Source organism: Zophobas morio, unplaced genomic scaffold, assembly GCF_036711695.1.
Source record: "Zophobas morio isolate AGI-343-1 ecotype UQ-CSIRO unplaced genomic scaffold, CSIRO_AGI_Zmor_V1 ptg000029l, whole genome shotgun sequence".
NCBI classification, from domain to species: domain Eukaryota; kingdom Metazoa; phylum Arthropoda; class Insecta; order Coleoptera; family Tenebrionidae; genus Zophobas; species Zophobas morio.
Genome location: NW_026972134.1, coordinates 3,673,314 through 3,697,836, shown reverse-complemented (window position 1 = coordinate 3,697,836; position 24,523 = coordinate 3,673,314). Strand labels below are relative to the sequence as shown.

Sequence of the window (24,523 nt, the reverse complement as noted above, 5' to 3'; positions counted from 1 at the left end):
TTTCACGGGTGTTAATAATAATAAGTGTTTGTTTCCTAAAATATATGTATAAAATATAACAATAATAATAAAAATAAATAAGAAATTGAAATTGTACTAATATTGTAAAAAATTGGTCGAAAGTTGTTTCGACTGTACTTCCCTCGCTCCTGAAGTAGGTACTATAAACATATTCAGCATTTTCGAGTTGAGTTTTTTCTTTACACAGTTTTATGATTACGTCATTAACATTTTTGCGAGGACATGTACAGTTCTATTCAATGAAAAATGGTACAGCATATTTAGAGTATTGTAAACGTTCTTGTCAATGACAATTTAGTGACAAGATTTGTCAAAGAAATCCGTCTAATATTAGTCGATATCATCATAATCAATTACAGTTTGCATTTGTATCTCCTCAAAAATGTTTACGTTATATCACGACTGGAATATAATTGGTTAATTTGAGTTGTTACTGTAAATACAGTAAAAAAAAGTGTAGTTTTAGGAATTAGTAAGCGCTGGGAACAGGACCACAAGAAGATGTCGCTCGTTTAAATCATCCTTTTGATTCTGCGAGATACTGAGAACTGCAACATATAAATCGAAGAAAAGGATATTCGAAATTTGATCCACTCAATGCTAAATAGGCTAACGGAGCCACAGTCGGAGCTATGACCAAATACTAGTTTTAAATTATTGTTAGCATTACCTATGTTATTTGAAATCACAATTTTCTCTAAGCGTATGTGTAATAAATTTGTATGTGTTAATTTTACTCTCATTTTATGTTAGGTCTTGGAATAATAATGTTACATTGTTTATCGTTATTAGCTCAAAATTAGATAGACAACCAACAATACTATTATAGCCCAATTCACACCAGCAAAAATTATTAGAAAACGAACATTTTATTGAATACGACTGTACATCAACGTATTGGTGCATTCTAATAATAAAAATAATAGTATTGATGTATTCCAAAAAATTTATGGGAAAATGGAGTGAACCGTTCCTGATTTAATCAATAAAATAAATTGACTCATTCATTAATTTGTTTGAGCCACCTGTATAACTAAATCTAAAAAATATGAATGCAATGATAAATCACAAGTCACAAGTAAAAACTCATCATATTTTCCACATTTTGAATAGAATTTAGACGTTATAAATTTTTTGGGGGGTAATAAACATATACATTTTAATTAAAAAGTTACCATGCTTACAATAACTTCAAAACCTCTACACGATTTCAAAGTATATAGTTTTGTAATTCTTGATTTAATAAATAAAATAAATTGGCTCAGTCATTAAATTTTTAAGACACTCTGTATAAGCAAATCTAAGAAATATTAATGCAGTGATAAATCGCAGGTATAGGCTTATCATATTTTGCACAGTGAAGAGATGATTTATTCAGCAATATTTTGAGGTGACGTCTTCAATTTTTTTAGGGGGGATAAGTAAATACATTGATAAAAAAATTAGCATGCTTATGATAACTTTAAAACATCTCCAAGATTTTGCAGTTCCTGATTAAATCAATAAAATAAATTCACGCATTCGGTCGTCAGTGGTAGGTACGATGGTCTTTGTTTAGAAAAGCTGCCATGGTTTGACTTAACTTAATCGCACGACATTGTTTATTATGTTCTACACGACTTTCATATCTTATTTTGATGTCGTTTGTACCATGGTTGATACTAGACGGTCAGTTATCTTTCTTGTTGTGCGTAACAGACGATGACAAAAATAAACTGCTTATCCAGCGCTAACTCGAAACAATATTTTTTTTACTGGCAAATTATATAGAATTGTATACATTTAAAAATCTTTCTAGTATAACTACGCTTCGGCATCGCGGAAGTGATGTGTCATTGGCGTCCGTCAGCGACTACTGTAGTCTTAACAATTACTACTTTTTCCAGGTTCCCGTCAGTTAGAGGAGCTCTCCTATATTTTCAAATTTCTTTAAAAATTGATAAGCTAAACCCTGAACTTAACGCAACAGCACTGAATTTGAGACTGCACAGTCGACCAGCCAAATGTATCTATGGCCTGACGTCGCGCCCGCGTATTTATTATTTGTCTGATTGACTGCTCGTCACTTCGGGTCTGTATAACTATGATTATAACGAACAAATATCTGAACAATATAATGCATAAATTGATTTATTTTATGAAGATCATTCTCAAATTTAAAAGTACAGGAATGTTAGCCTTAATGTTGTGTTGACGAGGCGCCGCTGTATTGCTAGAAGAAAAACAACCTAACCCGAGTAGTGTGAACTGTGGTGTGAACTGTAGTGATATTCGTGTTGTCGTTGTGGTATTTCTTGTATGTCAATTAGTTAAGTGAATGCGTTGTTGTGTGAAGTAAATATAGTGGTTTTATGTATACAAGGATTTTTTTGCAATAACATTAAACAAAAAACTCAGCACGAAAACATCAAAATGATGATAGACTATAATTTTAAAGCAGGCATACATGATATAGGTTAACACCGTATGACGTTGGCATCCCTGTCGAGCCAAGCTTCCAAACAACTTGATGGCGTTTGTTGTTTTTAAATTATAAACAAAATGCCGCCCTAATTCTCTGATGAAACTAATATCCTGTGATAAATGGTATTACTGAACAGCCCTTCTGTATATGATTTAATGTGTAGTTATTCGTTGTGTAATATTTAAAATGGAAAGTGTGAAAACAAACGACGAAGAGTTAACCTCAACAATGGGCAATCTACTGTCATCTAGCAAAGACGACAAAAACGATGCTAGTGATTCCACACCGACGTCTTCCACGGATGCATTTACCACGACATCGACCTCACAAATAGGTTTGCAGTGTTTGCTTTGTTATTTTAGCGCGTAACGATTTTTGTGCATTTCCAGCGGCTGACGACCCCATTAGCAGCACCTCGTCCGATGTTTTGGATGCAAAGAAAAGCACAGAAAAAGTTAACGATGTTGCACAGAGTTCTACGAATGTTATTAGTAGTAATCCTGTTATGAGTTCATTGAGAGATATGTCTATGCGAGATCACTCGTCTCCGATTGTGTCCGAGAAGGATTTGTTGGATATGAATATAACAGACACTTCGACTGAGAAAATTACAGAAAATGTTGACGATATTGTGCAGGATTTGGAGAATTTGTTGGGTGAACCAACAACGTCATTTCAGTTTACTATCAGGATGAAAGACTCAAGCAGGAGCTCCAGTTCTATTATGGACAAAGATCTCTCCATGGATCTTGACGCCTTTTCGGCGGAACTTCAAATGCTTTCAGGTAAATTTTTAGATGTAGATGTTTCAACAAATTGTATGCAAAAAAAAAAGACAATGTATGGTGTAATACAACATACTTTTAACAATGTTACCATGATGCATCTCTAATATTAAAAAAATAAATACATACTCAATGGACAGAAATATCTTAAATCACAGTTTTATGTGCACTTTGGTGTTTTTTGTGGTTAATTAAATGTAGCTCCTTAAAGTGTCTCAATGGTCTGAACTCATTTTCTGCAGTTGTTAAGAAAGTATTTTGACACAACCCTATATTGATAAAGATCAGTTGTAAGTTTAGGGTAAATAATACTGTACTTACATTCTTTAAATGGAATACTTTGCATTTATTTGATTTTAAGAAACCACAAGTGGCGGTTGTAATTATTATATCCATTAATTAATTATCAAAAATAATTAGTATTAAACACTAATTCGTCCGTAAATGTTTACTCATTGGATAGTTAATTTGATATGTAGAGGTCCCATGAAATAGTGGAAACTGACGCGATATGAAGATGGATATGTAGGCAACCAAACATACACCTTTCGTATTTGAATTTACGTGGCTAGATTAACACATTGGCGTAACCAAATTTAAAAAAGTTTTGAAAGATGATTGCGATAGTAATTAGAGAGAAGTCACTCTTAGCAATTAGAAAACGAGAGCCCGAAAGGTCTTCTCTCCCGGCGTTTATGCGTACTGCTGTTTTGAAAAGTTTCGCGTACACACCTATTTTTTTCTACATTGATTTTCATGGTAATAATAATTTATTAACGGAAATCCATTTACAAAATCTTGACACTGACAGTAATTGTACGCGAAACTTTTTTTGCCTTTTTTTTCTAAATAGATAGCCATCTTTTCACAACAAGAAACTTAAAACATGGTTAAAATGGTACATTTTTGCAAGAAAATATGAATTTTGCAATTATGGGGCGGAGCCTAATTGCAAAATCGATATTTCCTTATACAAATTTTCTATTTTAAACATGTTTTAAGTTTCTTATTATGAAAAAAAGTCTACAGATATTAAAACAAAAAGGCAAAATGTAAGCCCGCCCACCCGCCCTATCTCAATTGTGATGATTTTTTTATTCGCCGTTCACCAAGGAGGTGAAGCTTAGCTGCAAAATACTTATTTCTTCCCAATAAATTAAAAACATGTTTTTGAGTATCGTGTTCTTCAAAGGAAACTAAGTATATTAAAAAAAAGGCAAAATATTAACCCCGCCCACCCACCCTTTCTGAATTGTGTTGATATTTTTTATTCTTAGAAACTTAAAACACGTTTAAAATGGTACATTTGTGGAACGAAATATAGATTTTGCAATTAGGCTCCATCCCTAGGTCTGCCAACGAATGAAAACTTCGTTACTATTTAGATCACGGCAGGTATGGGTGCGGCTTAATCTTTATCTTTAATTTTTTCGTAATAACGTAGTATTCTTTGAATAACACGATACTCAAAAACATGTCTTACATGGTAATTTCTTCTAGAGAAATAATAAGGATTTTGCAATTAAATTCCGCCCTTTTTGGCTCTCTACAATTAAATAAAATCATCACAATTGAGATAGGGCGGGTGGGCGGGGCTTACATTTTGTCTTTGGTCTTAATATTCGTAGTCTTCTTTTCACAGAAGAAACTTAAAACGTGTTTAAAATGGCAAATTCTTGTAGACATAGTGGATCTTGCAATTAAGCTCCGCCCCTCGATCTGACAACGAATGAAAAATTCATCACAATTGAGAATTAAGATTGGGGCGGGTATGGGTGTGGCCTAATTTTTGGCTTTATTTTTTTTTCTTAATATACATAGTATTCTTTGATACACGATACTCAAAAACACGTTTTTAATTTCTCGTAGAAAAATAAGGATTTTGCAGTTAAGCTCCGCCTTCTTGGCTCACGACGAATAAAAAAAATCATCACAATTCAGATAGGGCGGGTGGGTGGGGCTACATTTTGTCTGTTTTTCTTAATGTGTGTAGACTTATTTCGACAACAAGAAATTTAAAAGATGTGTAAAATGGTACATTTTTGTAGTAATCATTTTCTCTAATAAAATTTAAAAATGCAGTAATGTTGCACCCGTTTGTATTTAATAATAATAAAATAAGAATTATCATAATAACAGCTGCTTAACCAAAATAATATGCAGAACGTTTTGCTCCATTGTAGCTTAATTAATAATTTTAGTCGTTTCCTTGTTTTGAAGACCCAAAATCATTGAAATTACTCTCCTAATTCTGTTCACCCAGCAAGGTACATGCTTAATGGTCGTATTTTTTCGATGTGTAAACATGAACAATCGAAGTTAAGTATGTACTAATAATACGTATATGTTGGTTATCTCCTCATATTGTTGATACCTGCCCTCCTCGGTGCAGGAGCTGCCGTTGTATTATTTACTTCAGTGCATAGCTTTTTCTTTACCTATACTTTAACAACCCACGCATACTTTTATTGTAACGTATAGGGGTTGTCATAAAACATAAATAAAATTCGCAAACTTAAATTTTCTTATTTTTCGAAGAAGCTGTATTTGTTCTAGTTTATTTCAGAGACAAGGAAAGCTCTGTGTAAATAACTTTAGACCATTCTATTTGTTCAAATAAGTTTTAGTGAACGATTTTTGGCATATTATTGAATATTTTTCTTGAAAATTCACGCAATTTTCCTAGGCGAGCTATACAGTTGCTTCCTATTAGCAGGATATTTTCACATTTTTACGGTTTTTGGATTCAACATAATCATGCTATTATGTATAGTTTTAGTTGGTTAGAAAAATAACACCCAAGTTGTATTTTCCGAATTTTTAAAAAATGTTCGGCTCTACATCATTTACTTGACAAACATATTACATTTTGGTGTATTATAGTATAGGTATATGTGGTTGAAGCTATTTTTATCCCGTAATTCAAAACAAACATTACTATACTTCCGTTTCATCAGAAATTATTGTAAAAGAATTTTGAAAATGACAATGCAACTTTATTTATATTTGTGATGTTTTTTATTAAATATCATTTAGAAACAGTATGATATGAGGACTAACTTTTATTACATCTCAGGTTGTACATTAAAAACTGTTGTTTTCTTCTATTAATCCTGTTGATTTAATGACTTGATGGATTTTTTATTACACTATAAATCATGCCTGGTGTGTCCATAAAAATATTTTTACTAAACTAATAAGTATTAACTGATTGAAGATCCTTCAATATTATTTTTTATTCGTAAGTGTTTTAAGATAACAACAAAATTTGTAGTTATTAAAATAACTTCAATACAATAAAAACAACAACAAATCTATCATAAGTAATCTAAGGAATTTGTTTTCTGTGTACTTTTTTACAATAGGGATTATTAACATTCTCTGATTGTTTCTAGAACAAACTACCAGCCCTAAGGAAATCTTTAAACAAAAGCCAAAAGTCGACGAAGCTGTTCCACAAAATAATGTCGTTGAGCCTCTAAAACCTGTCGTCAGTGAAACGCTAGATACCACAGAGAAAGCTGACAGGGAATGCCTAGAGAGTGCACCTGTACTAGAAGAAAAGGAAAGCTTGCCGCTTGCCAGTCAAAGCAGTGAACTTTCCGCAAACGCGAATGACATCAAAACAGATACGATAGAAAAAATTAATGATCAGATTGAAAACTGTCAGTTCGAAATAATATCCGCAAGTAGCGCAAATACAGAGGTGATTTCAGTTGAGAAAAAAGAATTTTCCGAGGCGGAACACATAACGTCGACGCAGTCAAAAACTGAAGAAGAAAGTTGCCCCACTGTAGAGGAAACAAAAGAGATGCACTCGAATGATGTTGAAAACACAGAAAATGCAGTGAAAACTACCGACACTTCAGCGAGTTCAGACGAAGTAAAACCGCCGTTGGAAAAAATCGGCGATAGTGAAAGTCAAAATGTTTCTGAGGAGGTAACGAGTGAAGAGAAGGAGCAAGTTGAAGAAAAAACTGTCCAGCTTGAAGAACAGATCGTTAAAAATGAGGCAATAAATAATAAAACAGAAAAGAGCAGATTTGAAAGTTCCCCACATGAATTTGATTTAGAGGGTGCAGCTGAGGCTTTACCAAGTAAATCCGATGTGCAAGAACTAGAACGATTATCTCCCAAAGAAAATGAGCAAATGGAAGTAGAAGAAGTAGTTGAGTCATCTAGTTCATTGGAAAGTATAAAACTTGGTGATGTTCAAAACTCCGAAACTAGTGTTCAGTCCGAGGATCAGAATGTTGTAGAAGAGTCAAAAGTTGAAAGTGCAGTAAATATAATAACGAGTGTGACAGCTGAGCCACTAAAAGAAAACTTGACGGTTACCGAACAAATAACCAAGACTCCAGAGTTTACAAAAGATGTTGAAGAACCAGCAATAACATGTCCAATTGTTAAAGAACTAATTGAAACAAGAACTGAAACACTTGATTGTATAGAAGGCGTCGAGAAACCATCAGCAACGTGCACATTGGTCGAAGAAATAGATGAATCAAAGACTGAAAAACCTGAACAAGGTGTTGAAGAATCAAAATCAATATGCCCAGTTGTCGAAGATGTAGATGAAATAAGCACTAAAGAACTAGAATCAACAAAAGAGGTTGAAGAACCAGTAGCTGCATGCGCAGTTGTTACAGAACTAGACGAAGCAGGGACTGAAGAACTTGAGTCTTTGGAAGGCGTTGATGAACCAGCAGCAACATATGCAGTTTTTAGAGAAGTAGATGAACTGAAGACTGAAGCAGTAGCATCTATATCTAATGCAGAAATTAAAAATGATGCTACAGAAATGGTAGGAAACCAGGAAACGTACGAAGAGACGGTTACTGGTGTTGATGAAACGTCAGTAGGTGAAGTAATTCAAGAAGAAGAAAAAATGGAAGTTGATGAAAAAAAAATGGAAACTGGTACTCCTGTAAATGATACTAATGAAGAGGAAAATACGAACCTAGAACCCAGCTGTACTATCAAGAAAGAAGAAATAGCTTTACCTGCCGAAAAAATTGGAGTTACAACTACTTGTACAGCAAATGATGAACTAGCGGACAGTGATACTACAATGAATAAGAGCAAGCAGAAATCTAAAGTTGAAATTGAAAATGATAAGAGTGCACAGACTTTGGAAGGAAAAACAGAAACGTATGACAATGTTCAAGATGAAAGCATACCTATACAAGTAGATAAATTAGTTGAAGAAACTTGTAATACTCAAACGGAAGTGCTTGCGATTTTCCCTGAATTAGTGGACCAAACGCAACCTGTATCTTCCTCCAGTGAAAAGGAAAATGTGTCCGACATCAGCGACCTCGAAACACAAATTTCTGACAAAAGTGAACCACCAACAGAAGTTACAAATACAGACGAAGACAAAAGGACAAGTGATAGCGCGGAAATGTTAATATCCAGTAAAAGTGAAGCCACTGATACTTTAACAGATCATCAGAGTAAGGTAGAACAAAATGTGGTTGCGGTAGATGAAACCGTAATTTCTGACTCTACAGAAGTGCAAAAAGATGAAGTTTCTGAACAAATGGATACACCTGATCATATAGAACTTCAACCTGTAGAAACGTCCGAACAAAGCAAACTGTCATCGGTTGAAATTCCCACGTTAATATCTTCAAATGAAGGCCTTAATGTTATAGCAGCAGATCTCGAAGATGTGTCTACACCCGTCGATTTTATTTCTGATAGTATGGACATTTCCACACATTCACTAGCTGATGATCTTGACTTGTTAGTTCAAAGTGCCGTTAACGACGATGCACCCGTCGAAACTCCAGCACCCTTTGAAGACAAGAACGAAACTACTCTGGAAGTTCCAACATCCTCAGACGATAATTTGAAAAGTTTAGAAGGTGTCATCGAAAACAACATATTGCCTTTGGCGATGGAGGATGTTCCAGATTTAGACGTTCTAAACGCTATATCAACGTTAAGCGACAACAAATCGACAAATATTATTCCAGATATGGACCAGAATATGCAACAGAGTGATGCGTTGTTAACGTCGAGTTCGTTAGAAGAGACTTCAACCGGTGACACTCCTTTCGAAGCGAATATCGAAAATTCTTTGCCAACAGTCGACGAAATTTTTGCTGAACCAAATCAGCAGCAACCGGTAGAGTTGCCAGATGATAACTTGGAGACGTTATTGGCTGTAGCGAGTTTACAAAATGTCGATTATAGTATACCACCGGTCGAGGATTTTACGCCACCAGTCGAACCAGTGTCGGACTTTGTTCCCGAGGAATCGGTTCCCCCTGTAGGAGCGGTCCCTAATTTCGTTACCGAAGAATCCGCCACTCCATTGAATGTTCAAAGTTTCGTTCCTGAGAAATCGGCTACTACATTAGACAATCTACACAATTTTCTTCCCAAAGAGTCTATACCGTCAGTAGATGATGTTGCTTCTTTTGTGGAAGATACATCGAGGCTTCCAGTCTCGAGTTTTGTGCCAGAAGAATCTGTTTTTCCAACTGAAGATGCCCGCTTGGAACCTGACGAAGCAGAATTTGTCCCTGCCGAGGATCCACCGAAAGTTGAGCCCAAGGAACTGCTGACTGGTCATTCTAAGTCAGGAGAATCTAAAAGAGTCGATCAAACAGACGAGCAGGTTGTGCAAGAAGATAAATTGAAAGAACCACTTGTCATTAATATAGAAGACAATGATAAAGAGCGAGTGTATAGTCCTAAAATTACGATAAAACCCATTAAACCACCAGAAGAAGAAGAGACGGTGTCGAGTGCTAGTGGGGAAAATGAAAGTCCTAAAGGTTCGCTGAAAATGACGATCACCAAGCAGTCAGATAACACACATTCTATTCTCAAAATCTATGACCCCGATGACGATAATGCACACACCGACGTAGATCACCATCAGTCAGAACAGTCTGTTCCAAAATTGATAATCAAACCAATCATACAACCGAACGAGCAGCCTCAGAGTCCGAAGATGACCACCAGAAGCTCGAAACAAGTGTTTAGCCCTTCAAGTAGTACAAGTCAGAGATCTGCGAGTCCTAGAATAACGATTAAACCTATACCTAAACCAGAAGAATCCGTCGCACCTCTGAAAATCACTATCAAACCGGTTTTGAAAGCAGATGAAAGTCATAAGCAGAAACACAGTCCGAAATTGACGATTAAACCGATTCTTAAACCTGAGGAAGAGTGTGTCGAACCCAAAGTCCACAGTCCTAGAGTAACAATTAAACCCATTATTAAGCCACCAGAAGAAGTGGAACAAGTCTCGAGTCCTCGAATTACCATCAAACCCATTGTGAAACCCACTGAGAATGTTACAGATTCTACTCCGATTACTCCCAGAGTAACTATTAAACCAGTTGTCAAACCGACGGAGAAAGACAAGAATGCAGATCTTGAACAGGTAGAAAGGTCCAGCCCGAAAATCACCATTAAACCTATCTTAAAACCTCAAGAAACGGACTCTGCTCCAGCGGACGATTACGAGGACTCGATCAAAGAGAGGATAGTGTTGAAGATCAACAAAGGCACCATACCTAGCGGCAGCAAGGAGCTGCGAAAACGCGATGTTCCTCAAGAGGAAGAAAAGTCCGAAAAACTTACAAAAATCAAATTGAAGTTCTCTAAAGAAGGCGGTCATCCACACATCGTACAGGACCAGTCACCGACTAAACGCTCGGCCGAACAGGTCGACCACGACAAAACCAAAAGGTCGAGGCTGGAAACGGAACATTTTCTTCCCGGGGTTACGATAACGCCAATTGGTCCGACGACGCATTCGAAATTAAAAGAAATGTTAAGTCGGCATGATAACATGTCGACCGATAAAGTGGTGACTATTGACGATGATGACGATGACGTTACCATTGTGGAAGAACAAGGAAAACCGTCACCAATTGTGATCAGTGAAGAATCAAATCAAGATAGTATTTCTAATGCAGCGGTCGACATTCGGGATCCTATTTCTGAAATTCCAGTGTTCGAAATTACTCCCGAGAGTGTGAAGACCATCAATCCGCAGCTTGCGGTACCTGTTGCTGAGGTTCCGGCACCTTTGCCAGCTCCAAGGAAGCGGGGAAGGCCTCGAAAGGTTAGTTTTATATTCACTTTTGTATAGATGTCCTAGATATATCGTAAGAACGGATAGATATTGAAATTCTGTAAACGCCAATGGTTTTAGTTTGAGGGGAAAGCTGAATTTAGTACATTTCAACAATTTATTTTTTTTTGAAATATTGAATTAAAAACCGGCCAAGATAATTTATATCACAAAAATTGTCAGTGAATGCTTGACAGCATTAATTGTCTGCCAAGTGTGTCGGTTCCTTGAATACTAACAAATTCAAAATACCTAATTTAAGGGAAGTTGATAGGGCAAGAATAGTCACTGATTGGAACACAGGAGAAGAGTATGGGATCTGAGTTTACAACAAAATTATATTAATCAATTAAATATAAAATTTACTTATATACATTTTTTTTTCTAAACTGTCTTACTTGTCATAACATTTTAAATTCTCTCTTTAAATTCTGTAACAAACTATGAAAAACATTGAAAAAGTGACGTTTATCTTACTGTCAGTGTCTCATTTTAATGAAATTACTAGTATCCTTGCCAAAAAAGTCATCACAAAATTTTATTGTGAAGAACTCATTTAAAACATATGCATTGCATGCTTATTTATTTATAATTTAATAACCCATACATAGATATCTTTATTTTAATTTACAAGGTTGTCATCAAAAAAATTATAATTAAGACAAATTTTTATGTTTTTCTGTTCCAATTATTCATTTCATTCATTGTAACAAATACTACTTTATCAATTAACTTCATTAAATTTACTTTTAACAAAACCTAAAACTGATATATCAATTCACAAATACTGCAACTTTTTCCTTTCAGTTCTCAGTCTAATGTATTTTTTGCTTGTGCGTAACTGCTTCTTTTTAATATAGTTTCCCCACTTCTAATTTGGTTTTATGATAGTACCCCATTGTGTAAAAGTTAACTTCCTTAACACTAGATTACTACTGCCGGTGGTGGGATAGTCATAAATAAGGATTTAATCATGCCGTTGCAATTATACTGTTTAATGGTTAAAATGGAAACTATATTTTTTGATTATTATCTTTGTACCTTTTATAACTTTTTGATTGGGGTGGTGACAATTCAAGACTAAAGTCTCGCAGACGGCGTAGAATTGCATTTAATCATTTCCATGACGATTTACTTTCACGAACCAAACTGTGACATCTCTTTACTAAAGAAAGTCTTGTAGAACATTCTACACAAATAGTTAATATTAAAGCAGCAATCAGTCATGCCGAAATGACAGCTGAAAACTTCCCTAATCAGAGTGCTGAAACTTCTTTCCGATAAAAACAAGAAGCGTCAATTGTCAATTACAGAAGATGTAAGTTTCACGTTTTCAGTATTACGTCAAATTCGCTCGAAATATTTAGTGTGGTGTATGGTATTTGAGCTTGGATGAAGGCTCCTCCGTTTTTTACGTTTTCTTCCAAAATCAGTTTTAAAATGGCGTAAGAAATTGTCTCTCTTACAATTAAAGACAGGTTTCAGTGTATGCAGGTCCGTAAAATTGTATTAGTTCAAATACTACTACTACTCCGTAAATATATAGAATAAAGTTGTATTAACCTTAATCTACGTATATTGTTTGTATTTTTGTATAGGTTCCTCTGCAAGTGCGTGAGGATTTCAAAGACCCCAAAGAAGAAGAACCAAAACCAGTGATCGTTGAATCGACGCGTCCCAAGCGCAGCTGTCGAGGTCAATCCGTGAGGACGACACTCGGCATAAAACCGAGAAAACCCCGGGGTCCTGGTCGCGGCAGGGGGAGTAAGAGGGGGATGGGAACCAGAAGCACCCCCACACCGCCGGAGACGCCGCCGAAGCCCGCCAAGGTGAGTAACGATACTGTCCCAAGGTGCATTGTAGCTGAATACTTTTCTTTTTAGTTATCAAAAAAACGTTGAACTGGAACATGAACATATTTATTTTTTCAATGTTCAAGTATTTCATAGCTTTAAAAAGAAGTCTGAGAAATTTGTTAGAAACAAAAAATCTATCTAGTGCATGTTTATTTGAGTTGTTTTTGCGGAACGACAGATTTTAGTGAATCCTTATTTGTTCATAGATCTGATGAATATTATATTTGATATAGATTGAAAAATATTTTGTATTTTTTTTATTATATGAATATTAAATTGTTTTAAACTGGTGATGCGATTTGATTTATGAGGAATTTGAATTTACACTCACCCCAACACTGTCGAAATACAAAATATGTCATTTGTCCAGTTTAAGCGTACGGGTGGCCCAACATTTTGAGCGAACGCGAAATTATACAATTATAATTTTAGTATATTTGGTTAAAATTATTCTTAAATGTTTAATCGGAAAGTGTTTGTACGAGATACGTTTTTGTATGAATTGCTTTACAAAATAATGTCATTTTTATTTGAAAAACAACTTTTAAAAAACGCATTTTATAATTATTTTCCGTCGAAAGACAACAAAATAGTAGTTATGTAGGACTAGCAGGATTGCGCCATTATTAACTAATCAGATTGGAGGATTTAAATTTCCTGCTACAAAGTAGACCAGAAACAATAACTGTTGATCGTCACTATACGATGTGGAAAAAAGTACATTTAAGGTGCTTCAGTGGGGAAAGCATACTTTTCTAGGAGGCATTTGATTTCATTTGTATACGTATTTCCTTTAAAATTGAAATCTCAAAGTCGCATTCTTTAGACATTTAAATTGTTTACGATGGCTTTACTATTATTCAGAACATCAAATAAATGTATTAAAAAACTGAAAATTCATTTACTTATTTATAACACTGAGCTGAAAGGTTGTCCTATCGTAAACCCTAATACGTTAGTGTCCTGTATGTGTTTTTTTTTAATTTGAATTTAAATAAACCGAATGACACTTTAATGTGAACTAAAATAAATTCTAGCTCGAGTTCTGTCGCATCAGTACTGTCGAAGAGTCCACGGGAAATTAGTAATCTTTTGTCGCCAGACCGTTAGGACACCTTGTATTTTTTTATCTATTCAATCGTCGTTTTTCTTTTACTGTAAATAAGATTTTTTCCGAGTGGTTATATTGATTTTGTAATGAAGGATGTCTGTTTACAATAAAGACGTATGAATTAATAATAGTCACCTTTTTTTATTTTGCTCGCTGGTAATTTATCAATCACTACGATTTCAGTGTTTAGCGAACGGTGTCATTAAATTGTTTAAATAATTCCGACCAACATTCACGATAATTAATTAATTACACATTGCTTACCACTACATCAGTTTCGCGTATTTTCGTCTCTTAACATCATTGACGATTATGCACGACAAGCCCCCAAGTTGCAGCGAGTTAGTTTTAAAATATTCAAAAAGAAGGGGAAGACAGACTAAAATATTAACTCTAATTACCCTTCATGATTGAGACATCCGATTCTGCATCGTTGTCGAACATACAAAACATTAAAATACGCAACTTTGTAACATACTTAACCTTAATTTTACCTATTCGTATCAGGTGACGACAAAAAAAAACCGGCTATAATAATGCACAAATGGATCGCACGTGTTCTGAATTTTAAATAAGTATAATTAAACCATTGAGTTTGCAGTATACTGCTACATCAATTATCTTAAAAGTTTTGTTTGAAATTCCTCATGCTCTTCTTTATCTGTTAAATTTTCATATTAAAGAGATGTTTTCTCTAAGCCGCTTAATGTCATCGACAATAATAAGAAAGAAGTATCATTTATTCACGTTTAGACATGCAAATCAATCAATAACGAAGTATTACCGAACACGAGTGCATTTCAAATGTGGTAAGTCTATTTAGTGCCGCACTGGGCTATGGTCCATATTACATCTTTTCTGTTAAGTGGAAACAATAAACACAGTTGGAGTATATGAGTGTCAAACTTGAGTGGACAGGAAAACTTGGGCCTGCTCATCGTAGAGGTAAAATTCTAATTACTTTTTTTTCATTTATTTACCATAAATCACACTGAAAGTATTGTGGATTAAATAATACGACAATTTATATGCTAATAATACTCAGAAAAACGATCAGAAACAGCTAAATTTGTCTTTTAGATTGTATATTTTGGACGTCATTCAAATGAAATAAAAAAATGTGGTTTAAACTACAGTGAAAGTTTACACAAACATCGGTTTTCCACGGTCACTGAAACGTAATTCCACAAACTGTCGTAATTTTTTACTAATTGAGCGTAAAATTGATTATCCAGCGTATTTAAACTCAGCGAACGACAATTTGAGTGCTTAAACGCAAAACTACCATTTGAATAAAAGTACAGCTTGCGGTCAAAAATCTGTAAGAAAAAGGGTCTATTTCGTAAAACTAAACGTAATTTAGCGTTTTCCGTTTAATTTGTCTTTTTTTGTCATCTAGTGGAAATATAATTTTTGACCTAAAATATGCTTACAAAGGTATTAATTGTTTTAAAAACAATATCAACAAAAAATGTTCCCAAAACTAAGAACGTATTGTAGGTGAAATGTTAATTCTCCCAGACTTTAATAATTTTGCCGTTGGGCTTGATCGTTGTAGGTTAGGTTACGTAGAAGTGCACATGTTTGAAGAATTATCAAAGATAAGACTATTAAATAATATTGATACTACTATGCAAAATATGTTGTTAAATTGTTCGTATTTGTTAAAAATCATAAATTTTGAATTTATTTCAAGTATTTAGTTTCCTTATTGTATGTCGAATATAGCCCTATAGGTTTTTTGCTTGTAATAAAATTCAGTGGAATGGCTTGGATTTTTTTTTTACCTAAATAAAAATATTGTCAGAAAATTTTAATGTATCTTTCATTCCAAGTGGGACCACACATTTAGAAACAAATTAAAAACGTGGAAAATTTTCTAAATTCAATATAACATAATGGATTTTTAAAGTAAATTTAATGTTCTCAGGAAAAATCAAATTAATACGTATACAATTTTGTAAAATGGACATGGTAAAGCAGATGTTTCTTTGCAAGATTTTGTTCTGAAAGCAAATTGAGTTTACAAGAGGATATTTTTTTTATTTATTTTGCAGAAAAAAGTCAAAGGAATGCTAATTTTAGGACTTAAACAACGTTTATTCGTTTTTATCTTTTACATTAAAATTAAAGGTTCAGTTATAAAAATAACGGGTGTTCAATTGAAAAATCACTCGAGTAGACGTTGGAATATCTTTTGACACAAACGGCATGTCTGTTCTTATGACATAGTACACAACAGGTTATGTTTGTACCAATCGATGTTATAAGAACAGACATGCCGTTTGTGTCAAATGATATTCCAACGCCTTCTCTAAGGGATTTTCCAATTGAACACCCGCTACAAATTTCCACTATTTTGTGACGGAGAGCAAGAAGAGTCCCAGTTCTACATCATAATATGCAGGATTCTCCTTAGTACTTCCGCTCCCCAATATTTTTGGGACAGCCCTGATCTTTTCCTCAATAGAGTCTTCAATATATGATTCAACGACTTACCGTTTCAAGAAGGTTAAGCGACCTAAAATTTATCATTTGCTCTACATCCACCTACAAACAAATGAAGAAAAATTATTACCCTCACAAACACATACTCTTTATCTTCAGCTTTTTCCAAAAGTGTTTCGATTTCTCGCGGAGTGAGCACCTTAGATTTTTTTGAACAGCAGCCAACATTCAGATTCTTCAAATAAGGAACAATAGCCCACATACTTCAATATTAATGTTTTCTCTGGCCTTCAAAGTAGTTTTCAAAATTGAAATTAGGCATGTTATTGTTGAACAAAGCGTGTGCTACTCACCCTTTCATCGAGATAAACCAAAATAATGTGTTCCGTCACTTCATTAACTCCATTTTCCATTGCGTAATTACCTCGTACACTCTCGTACCCAAGTTTTTTGTAGGCAACAATTTGGCTCGTAGTTCTTTCTATTTTTTCAATATTTCACGCTGAATATTTTCCGATATTTTAACAAAAAAATATTTTTGCCGAATCTTTTCGTAGAGTATCCGCCTTACACAGCTTCCCATTACGTTAGCTTAAAAACGAATTTAAGTATTATTTGAATGAATTTCTGTTAGTGAAAAAAATCTTGAAGACAACACGGGTTTTGTAGTTTAAAAATCTCGTCCTATTTAATTCTCACTCCCTTCGATTCTTCGGATTTAAACTACCAACTCGATTTTTAAACTGCCTATAAAATCATGGTTGTCTTAATGGCTATAAAATAATGCAGATTTTTTAAAATAAATTAATTTTTTTCTAGATAATTTAATTGAAAAATTTGTGTGCTCTATATGAACACCTATTTTGTACTTCGGTCGTTTTAGCTGTAGAATTAGTTGTACTAATCGAAGCAACAATTTTTATTCTGTTGACTTTTTTTGAAAATCACAAACAAAAATTTATTTCTTCTTGTAGACTCAATCCGATTACATTTACAATGCAACATATTTATTTTATTTTATTAAGTTTATGTTTTTTTTAAAATAGCGCAACGCGTTAAATGAAAGAAAATTAATGTTACTTTGCAATGCGATTGACTCAAGATGTATACAGTATTTACATGAAAATTACTTTCACATTGATTATACTGTTTAAGGAAATAGAAAAACACAACAGTATAAATATTTTTTAGTAATTCGTTGTTTACGAAGTTTGGAATTTTGTAATGGGTCTAAGAAAAGGATACTTGATGTAATATTTTGTTTTAATCGAACATTATAAAAATAGTACAAATTAGAGTTCCATGTTAAATAATCATTGTGTATAAAATTTATTACACCGACGTAAGGGCAAGCTTGCAAGCTCTAGATTATAGAAGGACAAACGATTATCTAAAAGAAAGTTCATTGTCCTTTTAAACTAACTAAACCTGCTCCGGCATCTATCATAATTGTTCCTCAAGATCTACGGAAGCAGTGTCCCGTGTATTACTTTGGAGTGAGTAAATTTTAAAAAGTGGGAACATTTTACTTAGTATATTTCTGCTGGCTTTTCAGTTAGTATACATGAAAAAATTAAGTCTGTTGGTAGATTTGCGGTGTATTTTCATATACCTTCAAGTAAGTTTCTTCTACCATAAACAAACGATTCTGGTTTATGGTTCTGTTGTTAGGAATTTTCAAGCAATTGCAGTCTTGTATCATTTACGTTCACTCGTACTAGTAAGAGTAGGTTTTAAGTATTACCCTAAGCTACAAAAATTTATATTATATATCATAAATATTTGATTGAACCCTATGGTTCTTGCTACACTAGTCGTTTCTGGCGTTCTAATAGCGAAATAAGCTTTTGGCAGATAACTTCGACCTAGAAGAAATATGCTAGAAAATATTAAACAAGAAATTAAACACATAAAATCAAAAAGATCCCTTCCAACGAAATTGGAATAAGAACAGAGGGTGCATGTCGAATGCTTGCAACGATACGGTTTTGAGACAAAATCACACAACGCAAATACCGTTTATGATGGATATATCGGCTGAGTGTGTCTTTATGCGTTGTGTTTTCTTTTTTTTTTTGTAATAAACTCATGAGAAAAACATGGTGAGCTATAAAGTTTGTAAATCATGGGATGAAAGTAAACAATCTTGAAAAGACACTTAATTTTCATAAGTTTCCCCGTGACACATTGCTCCGCCACTTCTTAGCGATACTTTCGAACCCTGGGGCGTGGTTTACTTGAGTGCAGAGCGGTCGGTACCACACATTTCACCGTTCTTATTTCAACCTCCTCGATCCTTTCTTTACCAACATGTGACTAGCTTTTCTTGAATAGATAACGAAGAAACCGAATTTGTTCTCTTGTTAATCAGCCGTAGAACATCTCTTTAACTTTTTTCTGTGATTTGCTGACTTACTTCCCACACCCTAGGAAAACAAGACCAATCAGGCGTTGCCCGTTTGCTGCGATATAAATTCACAAATTTTAAACGATACTATAGATCTTTTTGATTTTATGTATTTAATTTCTAGTTTAATATTTTCTAGCATATTTCTTCTAGAGCTATCTCGTATTCTTTCGTTGATAACCAGTCTTTAAGTTATTTTTTTTTAAACTAAAAAACGCAAAAGACACGTGCACTGTTGCAATATTTTTACTGTACATTCGTATACAAGCTGGAAAAGTGACAACAATAGAACAGCGTGTAAAAATTAACGATTTATTTAGGGAAGCAAGTACCATATGATCGAGGGGCAAAAACCGTGTAACAATCGTTGAAATTTAATGTTAAAGAATTAAGTTGGCATTATCTTCTTGTTTTCCGGTCAATCAATTTGACATTTACGGTTAACTAAGCATCAAACAAAGAATCAAAAAATCAATGATGACGTCGTTATTTTAAAAGTAGGGTTTTGTTGCTTATCAGACAATCTTTTATCAACCATGTGGTCTAAACCTACTATTTTACATCAAATTTACCTGTCGATAAAGTATAACATTGTGTTATTACAAACACCTAGACTAAATAATTTTAACTTCATTTAGGTAGATACCGTGTTCGAGAAATAGTTAACATATTACCGATCAAGAATTTGGCATCCACACAATTTCTTTAACATAATCTTAGTTTACTGTGCGTTCTTAGGCTTACTTGCCCTGTTTTAATTGGTAATTGTTACAACAGGTTTGTTTTTTGTAATTCCGTGAATTAACTAATAGTCGTCAATTTTGGCTACAACGTATACATAATCTTGTTTGTGCGTAATATAATGACAGTTTTCGAGAAATACCATCGACTTGTGGTAAAATAGCTGACTTTGTAGCCTCAACAAACAAACAACAAAAGTATATGCAACGAACCGCATTTGGATCAATTGTAATCACACCGCTAATAAAAGCGACGCATTTTAAAGTACATAAAATGTGGTTTTATTCGTGATTGTGGTGTTCATTATCGTAAAAAAAAAATCAACACGATAAATTACGCGGTGCAACATTTATTTCTCTGATTTTAGATGGGTGGGATGCACTGCTTTATTGATTTCTCTTTTAATTCAGTTTCTATTATTAATATTTTACGGAATAATTTTACGTTTTAATAGCTGCATACGTACGAGTTTGAATTTAGTATTAGATCGTCGAAGCGGCCAGAATTCTATTTAAAAACAAGTGTAGAGTTATTGTAGGAATGTGGTAAATGTAGAGAAGACAACGTCAGTGTGATGAGCAAAGAACTCCAATATTAACTCCAATTGCGCAGATTAGCTTGACGGAATACGTATTCCGGCCTTAACGAGAGTCGATAAAATCGAAAAGGCAATAACATGTAGATGTTGTATTATTAATAATCGGGTAAGGAAGAATTAATGTCGAAATTAATGTTAATTATGTTGATAGGTTAGATCTATTTATAAAGCTCTAACTGGCAACTTGTGGGAGCTGAAAATGTGGAAGAAAACATTACTTTTTATTTTTATCAGAGACGTTTATTTTATTGTTGTTTTTTATTATCTATGATGACATTTTAAATATGTTACAAATGTTGATGTAGAGAAGCTAACAGCTTTACGTGTGTTTAGTCTGTAATTTTACGGCGTAATCGTGTTCATGTTGGGCCATCCTGTATGTCGATAAATAAAAAGAAAAACCGTCACATGCCTCCGCATGTTCCATGATCCAGCAGAACTTTAAAGTGTACATTAACACACATGGATCAAATATAATCTCGCAATGATCTATTTTTAGTGTGTTCACCTGCTGTGCTTAGTAAATGTAACTTTGGTCAAGTTTAAACATCTCAGACACAATAATTTGAGTTTACACCAGAATTATAAGACTGGTCGTTAATAAGTCGCATTCAATAACCACCCCGTAATTTTAGTCTTCTAAAGTGTGTGCTTAATACAGGAGCCGAAACTCGGTGGTACTAAATTGAAAGAGCTAAAAGAAGACTCATTTCTATTGAGTGATAAAAGTGAAGTCAAAACGATCGAAATTGACGATGGACTTCAAAAGTCACCATCTAACTCACTGTTAGCACCACCACAAGGTGACACTTCTACAACAGATAGGGCTGATATTGTCATGTATGAAGAAGAAACACGTATGAGTGCGGAAACCAGCAGCAGAGCCCAAACACCGGCCAAGCAGGTAAGACTTAACCTCACTTTTCTTTCACTGCATGCTATTTTGCCAGCGGTACTGTATTTCGTCGTTTCGAATGACAGGAGTTTAGTAGTTCAAGGTGACGAAAACAAACAATGTAGATAAATTAATTATGATATCGTTGTGGAAATTTTATACCTACCTACCTGTCGTTTTCGTGTGACGAGGGGTCAGAGTGAACCGGGTACTGATGAGCACCATTAATCAAATTAGTATTATTTATGATCTAAAAATGTTTATAAGATGTTTTTAGTTAAAGTTTTAAAAATTAATTAAACAACATTACGATATGTGTAGTACGACCTTCAGTTGCTGCCCGACTCAAGTGATTAATTAATGACTCAGTGCGAATGTGGATATTTGTGTATAATTTCGTTTTGATGTTCATCGGGTAAATGGAAATAACTTGTTATTCTTGTACCTATTTATGGAGTTAGTTATCACTTGGCACCTGTATTGTTTGTAGATTAGTAGAAAAATTGATATTAATAATGTGATAATAAGAGTTACGCAGTTTAATACATTTAGTTCAATGTTGAGACGACATAAACAATGAATTATTTAGATAAAGGCTGTTGTTATGTATGACTTCAACACAAGGTAAGTAAAGGTTAGTATGAGCAGGAAATTGTTGGTTTATTTCTAAAGTATGTGGAAATGCCCACGGAAACGTGACATTTAATTAAGTTGTAGACAGTTGAGTAAGAACCCAAAAATGCATGGAATTGGTAGTCGTCTGGATATTGAGAAATCTACATATATATGTTATTAAGTTATTACATATTACATATTTTATTGTTTATAAGAGACACAATTATGATGTTCCATTCCCTTACTTCTCAGTTTCCTTATTAGAAATGTTTCTTACATTGTAGATATGCCGCTTAAAAACTGTTTTTGTTTTAGTTTATTCATTTATTACTGTGCCCCCTTATTATTATTTTTCATTATGGAATTACGACGTTTTGGGTTTGCTAAAGCGTTAAACAGTAGCAGCAACAGCATTGTTTCTTAAGGCCTTCTCAAGTTGTATTCTTGAAGATACATCAGCAATCATTTTATTACAGTGAGAAATAAATAGACACCCTTATTGGAGTATCAATAAAATGTAATGTAATGTCCTACGAACAACAATGACTGGAAATACTCAGTACAGTTTTATTCAAACAATAGTAGGCACTGTCATTCTATCATTTGTGACAAATCATATGTGATTCAAGCTTTACTGTCATTTTAACACTTTTCAAAAATCTGTTTTGTCAAAAGATGCCTATGTACCTATATAATATATTAATATATTATATAGGTACACTATACATATAGTCCTATTATTAATATCCGACAGATGTGACACCACTGTCAGTAAATTAAGGTTATCTAAATAAAGCACATTTTACAAATTATGACAATAGTAAATGACAACTGGCCAATATTTTTTGAATGAAACTGTACTAGAGTGCCTTGACAGAATATGTCGTTTTTAAGCGTGTGAACACGAAATGACAGTTTCAACTTTTAAAATATTTTAGGTTATACGACTGGTTGACAGAAACACGTCTTTGCCGAAATTGTTGTCAAATTTATCATGAACGTTCGTCTCAAAGGGTTTTCCAGTTTCGTAAAAAAATTGCAGCAATCCACTTGACTATGATTTTTTTATAATTTGTCATTTTTTGAAGTAAAAAGTCAAACATTGAAAATATTTTCTGAAAATGCACTGCAGTTTAATTAATTGTAATAACAGCGCAAACGATGGATATCGTTTATATAGTTTTTGCACTCATGACCTTTTTTGATAACTTTCGCGCATTCACCAGAGTGCGGGAGGTCGAACTTCCCGCACACGTGCATTTAACTTCCCGTTGCCATGGTAACCTTAAAATACTCGGGTAGTGTCAACATTGTGACGTGTTGACGGCGCTGTCAATGGCGTTGTTTATAAATAACTCACAGTTAATCTCTTCAGTTTAAAGGTTTATTCGTCGCAAAAAATATTGTACACAACACGTTCGTGAGCCTGCTTCCCGCATTCACGCAAATGCGGCACTCCCTTCGGTCGTGCCTCAAACAAGCGTTCATGCGGGAAGCAGGCTATCCCGAACTAGTTGCGTAAATTACTATTTCCCCCATGTAAGAAGACCATTGCACTTTACAAGGAAAGTTTAAGGCGTTTAAATTGGAACATTGGTTCTACCTTCAAAATTTGTGAAGTGCTTACTTTTGTAAAATCCTTTCCTCTGTATTTTTAAAATTAGATTTTAACGTGCACTTTGATCAATAAAATTTCGTCTACGACTTAAAAGTTAAAAGAAAACGTTTTACCTAAATATTTTCATGTTCAAGGTTTTAAAGGTAAAGCACCATTTAAAATTGTTAATCCGGAACAAACAATTAATGAACGAAATATCAAAATTCAAAATTGAATAGCCACTGAAAAAGAATTATTAGCGCAAATTGAGTGTTTAGGAAAGTACTACCAAAATTTGTTGCAGCAGAAAGAAGACGAAAAAGAAAAAATTAACAGTTTGAATTTAAAAAAATTAAAAATTAATGACAAACTGGTGAATGCAGGTAAATTTGGAGTGAAGAAAGAAAGAAGTAATCACAAATGCACTTAAATAAAAAAAATGAGGAGGTGGAGCCTCAAGACTGTAGAAAAAGCACTGTATATTACGAACATTTTAAAGACTATGAAAAAGACTATTGTTTATATTTAGATGAGACGGCTTTAACGCCTGGAAAGCAATACTGCACAGCTTCCTCTACCATCCTAGGATTTGAAACCCTGGAAAACTTTTCAGCGATAGCCACTCATTCTTTAGTTATCATGATAGGTGGAATATTGCGGCGGTGGAAACAAGTAATTTCGTATCACTTTACAGGAAATTCCACAAGTGGACAGTCATTGGGAGATCACATTAAAGAATTAATAATTTTAGCCACAAAAACGGATCTAAATATTGCAAATATTACGATAGATATGGGTGCAGCAAATCAGGCGATGTGGAAATATTTTGGCATTAAATCTAAAAAAATTGTTCTTCAAAATTTCATTTCTAATCCAGCTGATGGATC

General features: G+C 34.0%; 1 protein-coding gene and 2 long non-coding RNA genes across 4 annotated transcripts in view; 1 reads left to right on the top strand and 2 right to left on the bottom strand.

Annotated features, from left to right (window-relative positions):
• The first annotated feature begins 2,296 nt into the window (after window positions 1–2,296).
• Window positions 2,297–24,523, top strand: part of LOC135137682 (titin-like) — a 36,072-nt gene continuing 13,845 nt past the window's right edge. Inside the window, exons 1-5 of one of the 2 annotated variants that reach the window (XM_064067396.1) lie at window positions 2,297–2,819; window positions 2,875–3,270; window positions 6,666–11,359; window positions 12,967–13,197; window positions 21,191–21,433. In XM_064067396.1, the coding sequence (XP_063923466.1) occupies window positions 2,672–2,819; window positions 2,875–3,270; window positions 6,666–11,359; window positions 12,967–13,197; window positions 21,191–21,433 (5,712 nt within the window). In that variant the 5' untranslated portion in view covers window positions 2,297–2,671. Of the gene's footprint in view, window positions 2,820–2,874; window positions 3,271–6,665; window positions 11,360–12,966; window positions 13,198–13,251; window positions 13,451–21,190; window positions 21,434–24,523 lie in introns of those variants that run through there. The other variant, XM_064067397.1, reaches the window with a different exon arrangement.
• LOC135137684 (uncharacterized) lies at window positions 16,444–17,374 on the bottom strand. Its single transcript, XR_010281906.1, has 3 exons — window positions 17,137–17,374; window positions 16,914–17,071; window positions 16,444–16,856 (listed from the first exon to the last, which is right to left on the bottom strand). It is a non-coding gene; the product is annotated as an uncharacterized LOC135137684 (long non-coding RNA).
• Window positions 20,748–21,966, bottom strand: LOC135137683 (uncharacterized). The gene is made up of 3 exons (XR_010281905.1): window positions 21,735–21,966; window positions 21,591–21,674; window positions 20,748–21,484 (listed from the first exon to the last, which is right to left on the bottom strand). It is a non-coding gene; the product is annotated as an uncharacterized LOC135137683 (long non-coding RNA).